Source organism: Hyperolius riggenbachi, chromosome 7 (assembly GCF_040937935.1).
Source record: "Hyperolius riggenbachi isolate aHypRig1 chromosome 7, aHypRig1.pri, whole genome shotgun sequence".
NCBI lineage: Eukaryota > Metazoa > Chordata > Amphibia > Anura > Hyperoliidae > Hyperolius > Hyperolius riggenbachi.
Window position 1 is genome coordinate 77,378,684 of NC_090652.1, and position 14,148 is coordinate 77,392,831.

At 44.2% G+C, this 14,148-nt stretch overlaps 1 protein-coding gene across 5 annotated transcripts in view; it reads left to right on the top strand.

Annotated features, from left to right (window-relative positions):
- Window positions 1–12,823, top strand: part of C1QTNF8 (C1q and TNF related 8) — a 53,436-nt gene extending 40,613 nt beyond the window's left edge. For 3 of the 5 annotated variants that reach the window (XM_068246693.1, XM_068246694.1, XM_068246697.1), the window contains 2 exons: window positions 6,506–6,745; window positions 12,123–12,823. In XM_068246693.1, the coding sequence (XP_068102794.1) occupies window positions 6,526–6,745; window positions 12,123–12,685 (783 nt within the window). In that variant the 5' untranslated portion in view covers window positions 6,506–6,525 and the 3' untranslated portion in view covers window positions 12,686–12,823. The other 2 variants (XM_068246695.1, XM_068246696.1) reach the window with 2 other exon arrangements.
- Window positions 12,824–14,148: the final 1,325 nt, after the last annotated feature.

The window sequence follows — 14,148 nt, forward strand, 5'->3', positions numbered from 1 at the left end:
GTTACGCCCCTCCGGGGGCACGTGTATCTTCTAGTTCATATTGTTTCTTTCAGAATTGTAAACTGGGATGGCCTTAGGTTTCACAACCCTCAAGCAAAACTAGACTGTCGTGCCCCCTGCGATTTCCACCACCCCTGCAGACAAAGATCAAAATTGTAAACAGGGCAGGCTTCTCTGAACAAAACTAGACTTTGGTGCCCCCCTCCAGATATTGTCCACCCCGCTGACGAAGATGCAACGCTGCTACCGAGAGGAATGTGTTCTCAGCAGGGGCAGGTGGTAGGTAGACAGGTATACCTCTAGATATTAGTATTAAAGAAATCCTGTAATTAAAAAAGTCCCCTGGTGGTACTTCTCTAGTTTGTATATAGATAGCGCTCCGCTTCCGATCATATATCACTCTCCTCAGTTAGTGGAAAAAATCCCCTTAGGGACTGCACTCACCCCTCAGGTGTGACCACTGCTAGATTGGTCAATAGTCGCTTGTTGTTCTCCTTGGCCGACTGCCCGATCCTGGGATGTGATGTCTTCACTGTACAGGCTCCACTGGTGAATAGTATCGATGTTCCTCAGATGAAATAAAACCTCACATAGTGTGACTCCGTAAGTTAAAATCACTAGTTTATTATAAATGGGTACTCACAAACGTGTGTGCATTACAGGGCATAGAGTATTGACGGGCTCTCCCCCGTGCCTCCCTGGATAGGCTCGCCAGTAAGCTCCGTCAGCACCGCTGTAGTTCTTCCTGACCGTCCTGTTAGCTCCTCCCTACGCGTTTCGTCACGTACGCGTGACTCATCAGGGGCGTGTCTAGCTTCCAGGACGTCAGGTGTATTTGTATGGTTCCAGGGGTATCCCCCCTCCTCCGTGCGCAGTTGGTGCACCATTTCCCGGCGACATCTATTTCCTGGTGTGTAGAGAGCGTCATGCGCTCCATTCAGCGGAAGTGGTCATCCCTCAGTGCGTTCTAGTCGTCGCCTAGGTGACCGTGTGCGTACCAGTGCAGTTTGCGCCGTTGTCTACCACTAATGACGTTTGCGCTCCACCCGTATGAGCTTCATACTAAAAATTCCACAAGTTTAAAGCCGAATTAGAACACACTTTCAGATAAGGGGAAAGCCCGTTTCACATAGTATCTTAGTGGCATTACCTTATGCATAATCAAATGTTTCCCTATCCCCCATACATCTTTTGATTGCCATCTTGTTGCTATGTTGGATGTTGCTAACATCCATGAGTTAGAATGTAATGTAGAGATAGATCTCAATTGTTATATTGCCAATAGTTGAATACCATGAGTAGGGCTCTGTGCAATAGAGGTGTACTGTAGAAGGGTGTAATATATTTTATATACATGTGATGTATTCCGTATATTTTACTTTATCTATTTTATGTTATTATTTTTATTATTATGTTTAATTCCATTTAGTGCATTTGTTCAATATGTGATATAAACCCTAGTGACTTGATATGCCTTGCACATCGAGCAAATTTAGTTTTTGTAACAAATGCCATACGAAATATAGCAACAAGATGGCAATCAAAAGATGTATGGGGGATAGGGAAACATTTGATTATGCATAAGGTAATGCCACTAAGATACTATGTGAAACGGGCTTTCCCCTTATCTGAAAGTGTGTTCTAATGCGGCTTTAAACTTGTGGAATTTTTAGTATGAAGCTCATACGGGTGGAGCGCAAACGTCATTAGTGGTAGACAACGGCGCAAACTGCACTGGTACGCACACGGTCACCTAGGCGACGACTAGAACGCACTGAGGGATGACCACTTCCGCTGAATGGAGCGCATGACGCTCTCTACACACCAGGAAATAGATGTCGCCGGGAAATGGCGCACCAACTGCGCACGGAGGAGGGGGGATACCCCTGGAACCATACAAATACACCTGACGTCCTGGAAGCTAGACACGCCCCTGATGAGTCACGCGTACGTGATGAAACGCGTAGGGTGGAGATAACAGGACGGTCAGGAAGAACTACAGCGGCGCTGACGGAGCTTACCGGCGAGCCTATCCGGAGAGGGACGGGGGAGAGCCCGTCAATACTCTATGCCCTGTAATGCACACACGTTTGTGAGTACCCATTTATAATAAACTAGTGATTTTAACTTACGGTGTCACACTATGTGAGGTTTTATTTCATCTGAGGAACATCGATACTATTCACCAGTGGAGCCTGTACAGTGAAGACATCACATCCCAGGATCGGGCAGTCAGCCAAGGAGAACAACAAGCGACTATTGACCAATCTAGCAGTGGTCACACCTGAGGGGGGAGTGCAGTCCCTAAGGGGATTTTTTCCACTAAGTGAGGAGAGTGATATATGATCGGAAGTGGAGCGCTATCTATATACAAACTAGAGATTGAACTTGGGTGCTTGCTGGACCCAGCATAGAGCGCACACGCAAAAAAGGATCTTGTTGGTTTAAGTACCTAGATCCACATGGAACTGTGAACTTTACAACCAATATTCTTTTATTTATTTATCCATGTAATAGCCCTGGTGGTACTTACCTCAGGAGAGGGAAGCTTCTGGATCCTAACGATCTCCCGTTCTTCTCTGTCCATCCATTGTCCAAGCAACAGCCCCCCGAAGTGCGGCGATGTAAATATTTACCTTCCAGGATCCAGTGCAGGCGCAGTAGCGGATCTCCGTTCGGGTTAAGGTGGAAATAGCCAAACCCGATCGATCCGCTGTACTGCGCAGGCGCGAGTCCTTTTGTGTCTGCGCAGTAGAGCGGATATGATCGGGCTTGGCTATGTCCACCTAGCCCGAACAAAGAGCCGCTACTGTGTCTGGATCCCGAAGAGGTAAATATATCAAACTTTGTCAGGCTTGTCGGGGGAAGATTCCGGGAGGCTTCAGGGGAGCCAGCGCTGCATTGCCTGCAGCAACAGGGATGGGGAAGCCTCAATGGGACCCTGAGGCTTCCTCCTCCCGAGGTAAGTACCCCACAGGGGACTTTTTTTTAATACAGTCTTTTTAAATAGATTAGATAGCCTGATGTGCCCTCAGTATTATGCGGTCCCTCCCAGTATTAATTGCCAGATGTGCCCCCAGTAATTCAGGAGGGTCACATGAGCAGTGACACCAGTAGCTATGGAAACAGGACACTGGAGGAGCAGCTGGTAGAGAGCTTCTGACTCTAGACACTGAGAGGTGAGTAACAACTCACTGAGAACAGGAAGGAGACGTCCTGCCAGCCCCTGACTATGTGACTATGTGGCACCCTGAGCAAGGATCAAAGGCTAGCCCTGACTGTAAATATGGAAGAGACGTCAACTATGGAGCAGAGGTTGGGGAGGGCACAATATTATACAATATCTGCAGGGTTGGGTAGTAGAAAAAATAAAATAAAGCAAAATGTAATTGTCAGCAGCTGTCTTACCAAAGTGAAATATAGTTCAGCATCTGCAAATGAGGTCATAGCTCTGTAGGGAAATATGTGAAGTTCCTGTACTCTGGTGTTGTTTGTCCACTTATTGAAAACAAAGAAAGTAAGAAATGTGAGAGGAGTCACCACAACCTATAATATCACTCAGACCATTACTGAGACATAGGGTCTGATCAACGAGCTACAGTTTGCAAACTTTCAGCTTAATGTGTCAGCTGTGGCTGCTGTGATCACTGGGTGAATGCTGTCTTCTCCTGCAGAGGAAGGGAAATGGCAGCAGTGTGAAGGAACCACAGGCTCCTGCAGCTCTGTGCACATCAGAAGTCATGACCTTTCCATTATCAGTCGCCTGTAGGCATGTGCCTACTGTGCCTCGTGGAAAATCCAGCCCTGCCAGTACACTATCCAGCCACTGCAGCCTAGGTGAACATATCACCTAGGAGGAAACTTGGGATAAAAGTGAATTGAATAAGTAGCAATATGTTTAAAGTCCAAAGATAAATACTTTTGCATTCAATGTACAGTTGATCTTCTGACATGTGGCTGTCACTTATAAGTGTTGGTCAGATCCTTCCCTTTGAGGAACTTTTTTTCCCCGTTGATTCTTGCTGAGTTGGTAGTCAGTAATTTTTAGCTCTGTTTCAGACATCATTAAACAAGCCACGTGTAGCAATGGAGCAAAGACATCACACAGTAGACTGCTGGTTGCCTCATCTATAGCTGGCTTTGGCATCCAAGCCATTGTGTTGGCTGCGTCTTCTCCTTGGAAAGTCATGGCAGGAACGGAGGAGCAGATGACCACACAGGAATATCTGAATCATCTATTGGAGAACATGATGGTTGTAAACCTGCACTTCTGATCTGTGGATTTTCATTTCTCGAAAATCCAGGAGACCGGTGGTTTGAAAGGGAACTCGTGTTTAGTCAGGGATTACAATCTCAGCAAATGTCTGATGGCAGGCCAACTTCCTGAATAGAGTCATCTTGCCTATTAGAATATGTTGCTTGTTAATGAAGTTCTTAAAGTGAACCTGAAGTGAAAATAAACTAGTGAGATAAAACACTGCTTCTATAGAAGTAATGCCAAACATGACTTTGTCCCATGTTCTTATTTTTTTGTTTGTTTAAAGGGACCCTGAGCAGTGCATGAAAATCAAAATCGGGACTTTCCTGGGGCTTCCTCCAGCTCTCCGAAGCCCTTGAAGTCTCCTGGCATCTTCCTGGCCTCTTCAGTGGTCCTGCTGTCTGGTCCGGCAATCTGGCGACTTTCAAGCAAGTTGCCCGTGCGCGCTCCATAAGCGTGCCAGCTGCGTTATCACGCCGGGTGCTGTCAGCCTCCTGCACATGGGCGGTACAGTGTTTATGCATGCGCAGGAGGCTGATGGCACCCAGCATGATGGCACACATTTCGGGAGCATGTAGAACAACTTGGTTTGAAGTCACTGGATTACCGGACCAGACAGCGGGACCATGGAAGAGGCCAGTAGGATGCCGGTGGACCTCGCGGGCTATGGGGGCTGGAGTAAGCCCCAGATAAGTCCCAATTTTGAGTTTCGTGCACTGCTCAAGGTCCCTTTAACATCTAGGTGTAATTGTTTAACTGTCTCACTTGCATTCATTGTTGCTTTTCAGGTTTAGTCAACCCCCACACAGAATCATTTGTTTAATAAAGCAACAACATATTACACAGTGCTGTACACAAGATAGCAGAGACATTACAACATTAAACACTATTAAACAGGGACGTTACAGCATTAAACAATGGTACACAAAATAGTGATGTAACCACAATAAACAATGGTGTACAACTACTGTGTACAGATTGCAATGTAAGAATAAATATAGCAGACGAAGCAGGGAGAAGGGCCCTACCAAACACGTTTACAATATAAGGGGAGCCACAGATGGACATATAGGGGTGGGGTGTATGTTCAAGGGAGGGAGTTGAAACTATGAAAATGTCAGGTAAGCAATGGTAAACAGATGAGTCTGAATTGAAGGTGAGGATAAGCATGATGGCTGGAGGAAGTTCCATAGAGTAGGGCTGCCCTGGAAAAGTCCTGAAGCCTTGTGAGTGAGAAAGAGATGTGAGGGGTGGGCATTCATTAAGTATTGGAGGAGTGGAGAGAGAGTGGGTTAGAGTATCTCTGGATAAGATCCAAGATGTACAAAGGGGAGGTATGGTGGATGGATTTGTATGCCAGGCATAGTAGTTTCAATTTAAAAGACCACCACTATTGCAAAATTTCTAAAAATAAAAGTAAAAAAGATTTATACTGGAAAGAATGCTAGTAGAAGGGATAGTGAAGGGTTAAGAATTAGTTAAAAAATAAATCGCCCTTCTGTTTACACATTCAGGACAGTGTGAATGTGACAGCTCTTTACTGACGGACAGCTTAATTCTGCCTGGCTAAGATTATTAGACTGTACTGCGGGCTGCTAATGGCATTTCAGCTAGCAGTAAAACTGTCTCCTCCTGATCTTAGCCAGGCAGATACCAGCTGTCCTCTGTCGGTAAAGAGCTCTCACATTCATGCGGAAGTTAATGTGTAAACAGCAGTGGGATTTATTTTTTTAACTAATTCTTAACCCTTCACTATCCCTTCCACTAGCATTCTTTCCAGTATAAATCTTTTTTAGTTTTATTTTTTAGAAATTATAGTGATCCTTTAAATCTGGAGGGGGACAGGGAGGCAGTAAAAGGACTAGCTCAGAGGGGGAGCTGAAGAGAATCCGCAGAAGGTGTGAATCACACACACAAGTTTTATGACCTCTAATTAGTTATAAGGGACTGAATATGACACTACAGACATCATGGTTTTCTGAAAAACGGATTTATAGATCAGGGTCACTATTAATCCTTACTTAGAAAAAAGAGAACACAAGCAAGATGTAACTGTATATACTTATGTTTATCGCATTATCTTACAGCCTCCATCTAGTACATTTGAAGTAATACAAAAGAATGTCACAAACTTTTTGTGTAGATCCAAGCTGTGTCACTTCAGTTTGGTCTAGAAAATTAATAATTTCCAGTAGTTTTAGTTAATTTGCTTTCTAGATGTTTGATTTGTACTTTTCTTTTTTACAGAAAATTCAAGGGAACCTGTAATGCATTTTCAAGCGCTCATCACCTTTATGTCCATCATGTGTGTTGAGGCGGCGGCACCAAGAACTTTTCTATGGCAGGAAGTTGGGAACCCCTCTTGCGTCCGCTGCTGTGGAGCGTCAGAGGCACCAGCAGAGACTCCAAAAAAGAGCAAAATAAAGGAGTATGCGATGTACCCATTGCCGAGGGTCCAGCCACGAATAGATATTACCATTCTCAAAGGTAAGTTACCAGTAGTCTCCCTTCAGAGGATCTGTAATCTCCCTAATAAAGCTTAAAGAGACTCTGTAACAATTTTTTCAGCCTTAGTTCTTCTATCCTATGAGTTCCTATGCCTGTTCTAATGTGCTGGGGTTTACTGCAGCCTTTCCTAATTACACTGTCTCTGTAATAAATCAATGTATCTTTCCTCTGTCGTGTCTGTCGGGCTAAGGCTTTGAATGTGTGGAATGTGCAGGGCTGCTTGTCATTGGATAGAAGCGATACACACCCTCTGCAGGCCCCCTGCACACTCTGAATGATTCACACACTCTGTATATGTGATCCTATTACAAGCTGGTTAGTTTGTTTGTAAACACTGCCTAAAACTGTTAATTACAAGCCAGGATTGCAGCAGAGAGTGGCAGAAACAGCACAGAGGGGCACAGGAGAAAATAAGGAATAGAATGGTATGCTTTTTAGTGTAAGAATATTAGAGTACAGATTCTCTTTAAAGTGACTCTGTAACAAAAATTACAACGTTTTTTCTACCATGCTACAAGTTCCTAAACCTATTCTAATCTGTTCTGGCTCACTGCAGCACTTTGTACTATCAAGGTCTATGTAATAAATCAATGTATCTTTCCCCTGTCAGACTTGTCGGCCTGTGTCTGGAAGGCTGCCAACTCTTCCGTGCTGGTCTGTTCCTCTATGCACACTCCAGTGTGTGTTTTATTTACATAAGCCAGCAGCTTCTCTGCTATCTTATCAGTGATAGAAGAGAGCTGGATAAAAATCCTCCTCTGTTAGGCTGTGAAAGTAGCTGGCTGACACATACTAAGGAATTACAAACACAGGCACAGGCAGAGCTGTCTGCAGGAAGCCTGTAATGTTCAGTGCATGAGAGAAGAAGGGCACAGAAGGTAAACACACAAATGATCTTTTGAGATTCAAAAGGAAAGCTGTATACAGCCTGCTTGTGTATGGATGTATTTTCTATGTGTGGACATACTGTACATCAATCTACTTCCTGTTTTGGTGACCATTTTGTTTGTTTATAAACAAACTTTTTAAAACTGTTTTTGACTACTTTTAATGCGGCGGTGAGCGGCGAAATTGTGACAGAGGGTAATAGGAGATGTCCCCTAACGCACTGGTATGTTTACTTTTGTGCGATTTTAACAATACAGATTCTCTTTAATACACAGGACTTAAAGTGTACCCATACCCAAGGCAGATTAGTGGGGACAAATAGGACACAGAGGCATGTTTCCATCTAAAGGGCATGCCTCTGTGTCACCTCCGCACCATTCCCTGTGCCTCATTCTAAACCAGGAAGAGGTGCTGCGCGGCACCGATGTGATTAGCAACATTGCATTGTCCCTGATCTTCCGGATGGCCGCGCTCAGCAACGGGGGACCAAGGAGTAGCAACGGAAGCCTCAATAGGATCCTGAGGCTTCCCTCTCTTAAGGTAAGCATCTGATTTTGTACCTGAGCTTCGGCTCGGGATCATTTTAAAGGACGACTATTGCGAAAATGTTAAAATTTTACAAATCATACAGTACATATAAAATGTACATTTATCCTAGAGTGAAATGCACTATAAATGTCTTTCCGCTATGTTGTTGTCACTTACAGTAGGTAGTAAAAAGTTGCCAGATCTGACAGATTTTGAACTAGTCCAGCTACTCATGGGAGATTCTCAGTAATAAATAACTTTATTCTTTACCAAAGCACTCCCTGGAAATAATCTATACAAAAATGTCAGCTTCCCTCAGATCTGACAGATTTTCTCTACATACTGTAAGTGACAACGACAGAAGAAAAAGAAAATTATTGTAAGGATCCCTCCCGTAGCGTATTCTGTCCGTTGCAATAGAGCTGCAAACAGACAGTTCTGGCTTATCTGCTTGCATTCGGTTATGCATTTGTAATGGGTCTCATTGTCATTTGCAATCGCTCTGCAGTTCTGGGCAGCTCAGGATGCTGTCATCATTTCACCAATTGCTTGTTGCAGCTGAGCTGCGGCCAGATAGCCCTGGATTTCCTGCATGCATGGTGTTACATAATACTGCATGGATTTCTTATGGAAGTCTTTTGCATTCACAGCCAGCTAGCAAATGGTAATCAAGCCAGCTCAGGATTGAGTGATTACCATTCAGCTGTGTAGAGATTTGCATACCTGCATCCATTGGCTGATGCCAGCATAAAAGTCTGCCTCCCATTTTATACCCCGCCCGTCATAGTGGTCAGTACGCTGATCTACTGGGCACCTTGTTACTTTGTATAGTTCTGTTATTGTAGTTCTATGCGACCTTATTGTGCTTTAGCTAGTTCTTGATAAATATATATGCAGACTTGCTAATATATATTTATCCGTTAGTTGAACCATTTGTTATTTTTCTTATTATTGTGTATTGCCCAGTTCCATGCTTGATGGATGTTCGCTGCATCCGCGGCGTGTCAGTGAAGTCCATTATCCAGATAGTTTGGATTCTGCCATCACCACGTTGGTGACTGTAGTATTCCTGCTACTCTCGTTTCTGGGAACGTAACTGTAGGCTGCAGTTGCTATTAGTTACGTTCTATCCTGTAGTCTTGCCTGGGTGGATGCTTGCTGGTGACTGTTGTTAGCCTGCTTGCTCTGCTTTTGTGGACGTGACTGTGAGCTGCGGTTGCTACTAGTTACGCTCCAATCCATAGTCCTGTCTTGTACCTGACTGAATGCTTGCTATCGCTAAGGCAGCACAGTGCAAGCTACAGTATGTATGTGTTTTACATTTTACAATTTTTAGTGATACAGTCATTGTCCTTAAATGCCAACATGTGAACTGTGTGCATTATAATGTATAAGCTCACAGCTTTTTAGTAGCAAAGGAAAGTCACATGACCTGACCTCCTCCTCTCTCTGCTTCAGCATTAATGGGTGCTGTCTGAGGGTGGGTCATGATGATTATGGCCAGGGATTTGATAAAGGTTCTGAATTTAATCAATGAGGGGGTTTGCTGGAATAGCATTTATTTTACTGTAATGCCAGAGGCTAATGGTATAGGTTGAGGAATTAAGGGCTTTTTCACACAGGCCTTGGTGGTGCAGAATAATGTACTCAGGGCCGGATTTGTACTCTTTACCACCCTAGGCCACTGTCATCAGCCACCCCCCTTCAGTATAGGTATGGAAAATATGACCACTCCCCCCTTCCCACCAGTATAGGTAGCCTGATAACACCCCCCCCCCCCAGTATAGGTAGCCAGATGACCCCTCCCCCCTTTCCGTCCAGTATAGGTAGCCAGTTGACTCCCTTAATCCCTCCCCCCCATCAGTATAGGTAGCCAGCTCACCTTCACACCGCAGCAGCCATCAGTGTCACTCATTTCTCCACTCGTCTCCAGTTCAGAAGCTTCCTCTTCCTTTCCGTCTCCAATGCTGCCCAAGTCCATAGCCTCCAACCACAATGCAAACATGCACAGAGAGGTGGCTGCTGCACAGGCGGCTAGCAGCAGAGTACCACGGTCAGGCATTCGCCTGATCTCCCTGCATTGCAGCATTTGCAAGCTTGCAAATTCTGCACCAGTTTAGTATGCTGCTTTGGTGCCCTTGCTCCTGTGGTGCGCTAGGCCATGGCCTAGGTGGCCTTGGCCTAAATCCGGCCCTGAATGTACTAGCTGTGACTGTGGTGGTGGAGAACATGGGCTTGATTCACAAAGCGGTGCTAACTGTTAGTTGTGAAAAAGTCCCTCTTCACGCCTAAAGTCAGTTTGGTCGCGCTAACTAGCCCTCACGCACGCACAGCATGGTGCGCACGAAATGTTGCATCACGGTGCGACAAAAATGGAGCACCCAATGCACCTATAAGGTCGCATTAGGTGCGACCTTAACGTCGCATAGTGCAATGTTAAGGTCGCACCCAATGCGACCTTATAGATGCATTGGGTGCGCCATTTTTGTCACACCGCGATGCGACGTTTCGCGCGCACTGCGCTGCGTGCACGCAACGTTTTGCGCGCAGGACTTTGTGCACGATCTAAATTTCACTGGTGCGTGCTAAGTACTTAGCACCCTAGTTAGCACACCCAAAGCCTTTGGGCATGCTAAATAGGTTAGCACAGCATAGTGAATCAAGCCCCATATCTGTGCATCCCCTTATTCTACAAGTGAATGGCGACGCCCATCTCTACTACTTGAGTGAGATTGGGCCAGTAATAATTTGGTGGTTCTGGATCCAGTGATAACAATTATGAGTTGGTGGGCTGAAAATGATGATGTATTAATAAGGTTTGCCTAAACTAAAGCATAAACTAAAGCATAAACTCTGTTTGTGATTCTGAAGAGAGGTTATGGTTTGATTGGCCAATAGATGCTGCCAGTCAGTTTCTTTGTTTATGCCGTTAGTGGACAACTAGAGGCAGGGGCGTAACTATTAATCATGGGCCTCCCCAGTAAAACTTTGGCAGGGCCACCCAATGTTCACACCCTTTCCCTTGCAAACCATTTATGAACCTCACAGCCTGGGGGCCCATCTCACAAGGCTCATAAAACAAGTGTGGACAGGACAACATAATCTTCACACCTATAACACGTGTAGCTCGAAAACACCAGATATGAAGGATAGACCAATTTATCAGAGGAAGTGAAGTAGTAGTTGCATGCCCAAAAGACTAAACGTTGTAGCCGAATGTCTAAAACTATTAAATATTATGTAGTAGCCGACCAGAAAGTGCCTAAATGACCGCCTGGGTGCCTGATTACTGAAAATTAGCGAAGGCGTCTATTAGACCTGGTCCGTTTATACCCGATTGAAAGAAACTGCGACACCAGAGGGGAAAATAGATATTATTCTGAATGCAGTGAACAGGCTCATCACAGCTTCTGCCCTAATGTATATTTCATTTATGCTAAAGGCATCTGAAAATGCTTTTTCTGCAACTGGAGTGCATAAAATACAAACAGTTCTATAACAGTTTGTCCTTTAATTCCCTCTGCTGCTAGGAGGGTTGAATACAAGCTGCCATTATCAGGCTGGAGAGAAACTGAATAACATAAAGAATGTGTACACTGTGTTCTCGTTCTTGGTGTGCCTAGAGCAGCGCTCCAGTACAGCAAGAGACCAAATCCAACAGAAGCAAAATGGGTCGACACCACCAAGGGTATATAAAGCTCAATTACATTTATTGTTGCAAAAACAGGTACATAACAATTACAGGGCAAAAACATGTACATGACAATTGCAGCGCAAAAAACGGTACATGAAAATTGCAGCTGCAATTGTCATGTACCTTTTTTTCACCAATACATTTTACTGAGCTTTAAATACCCTTGGTGGTGCTGACCCGTTTTGCTTCTGTCAACTAATATGATTATTAATTTTAACCTCATTGTGTTCCAACATTTTTTTACAGGTGACAAAGGTGATCCTGGAGATAAAGGTCCTCCTGGAATTTCAGGAAAGGAAGGTGAGAGAGGACTACTAGGACCTCAGGGCTTGAAAGGTCAGAAAGGTCAAGTAGGTCCACCAGGGAATTCTTGCAAAGTTCAGTATTCTGCTTTCTCAGTCGCACGCCGCAAATCACTCCACAGCACTGACTATTTCCAAACAGTTATCTTCGACACCGAATTTGTGAACCTTTACAGCCACTTCAACATGTTCTCGGGAACCTTTGTCTGCTACGTTCCTGGGGTCTATTTCTTCAACCTAAACGTCCACACTTGGAACCTGAAGGAGACCTATCTTCACATCATGAAGAATGAACAGGAGATAGCTATTCTGTACGCACAGCCAAGTGACCGTAGCATCATGCAGAGCCAAAGTTTAATGCTTACTTTGAAGGAAAAGGACGAGGTGTGGGTGAGGATGTTCAAACGAGAGCGGGAGAATGCGTTATACAACGATGAGTCTGATGTTTACATTATTTTCAATGGGTACATTATTAGTCCGACAGAGGAGGAACGCACGATGTTATAACTGTCACATTTGACTCAAAAGCGCACAAAATGCTGAGATGGATAGACTGCTGCAGAAATATTATCTCCTGACTAACCTCAAGGCTAATATAGTCCTATTTGAAATGGGATGTGTTCACATATAAATAAATATTCTCTTCTGCATTCTCAATCTGCAAATGTGGCACATGTACTTAACCATATTGTATATCAGTGAATACTGATTATGTAAAAGAGTGGCAATCAGTGATTCAGGACTTCTGGTTGAACTCGGTGGACGTACAGTATGTCTTTTTTCAACCCAAATAACTGTGTAACAGCAGGGGCAGAACTACAAATCATGGGGCCTCCCAGTCAAAACTTTAATGTTCATAACCCTTCCTTTGTCTTGGTGACCCTCATAGCCCGCGGCCCTGGGGGCCCATCTTCCATAGGCCATCAAACAAGTGTGGCCACCAGGATCTTCACATCCATAATCAGTGTAGCCACCAAAACATGGGTTGCAGGAAAAAAGGACGCCGGCAGAGGGTGGACAAAAAGGGCGCTGCCATAGACTCTAATGCAATTATTGTTAATACGGGGAAAAAAAGCAGAAAAAAGGGCACCGTGATAAATATCGTTAACAACATTAGCGCATTAAAGTTTTTGAAGTATGTTATCGTTTTAGAAGCTTGCAACATTCGTTTTTATCATATTATTTTGTTTGTATGTACAGATTTTACGTTATCAAAGATATAATCGTTTCTATGTGTAAAAGGGTGTTTCTGCAGAGGGAGTGGTTAGGGTTAGGCACCACCAGGGAGAGTGTTTAAGGTTAGGCACCACCTGGGCAGCGGTTAGTTTTAGGCAACACCAGGGGGGTGGTTAGGTTTAGACACCACCCAGGCGGCAGTTAGTTTTAGGCAACACTAGGGGGGGGGGGGGTGGTTAGGGTTAGGCACCAATAAGGGGGGTGGTTAGGAATAAGCACCACTGGAGGAGGGTTCTGTATGAGAGTAGGGTTGGGTTAAGCTGTATTGTTGAATTATGTAACGATTTTTAACGTTTATATCTTTTTATTATTATTTCCTGTTTTAACAACAGTATTTATCATTGACCAAATTTAACAACGATGTTTATTGTTATCAGATTTCGTTATCCACCTGCGCCATTTCGTTATCCAGCCGGGCCCTTTTCTCTTTTTTACGGCGCCCTTTTGTCATGCCGCAAAACAAGTGATCTGGAATATTGGATAGAGATGGTCAGCAATGCCAATTTTTGATTTAGTGGAAATTCCCATTTCCGGCCATTACAATTTCAGTTTTTCCGATTTCCCAGAAGTCTTTTTTTTTTTTGTCATTTTTTGCATTTTCTGATTGGCTTAATACTTGACTAGGAAGTACTGAATCAATCAGAGAATGCAGAATTTATCTGCGGTAATCAGAATATCACGGAAATTTTTAAGCCAATCACAAAATTCAGGAAGACTTGGTAGTATGTGAGTCT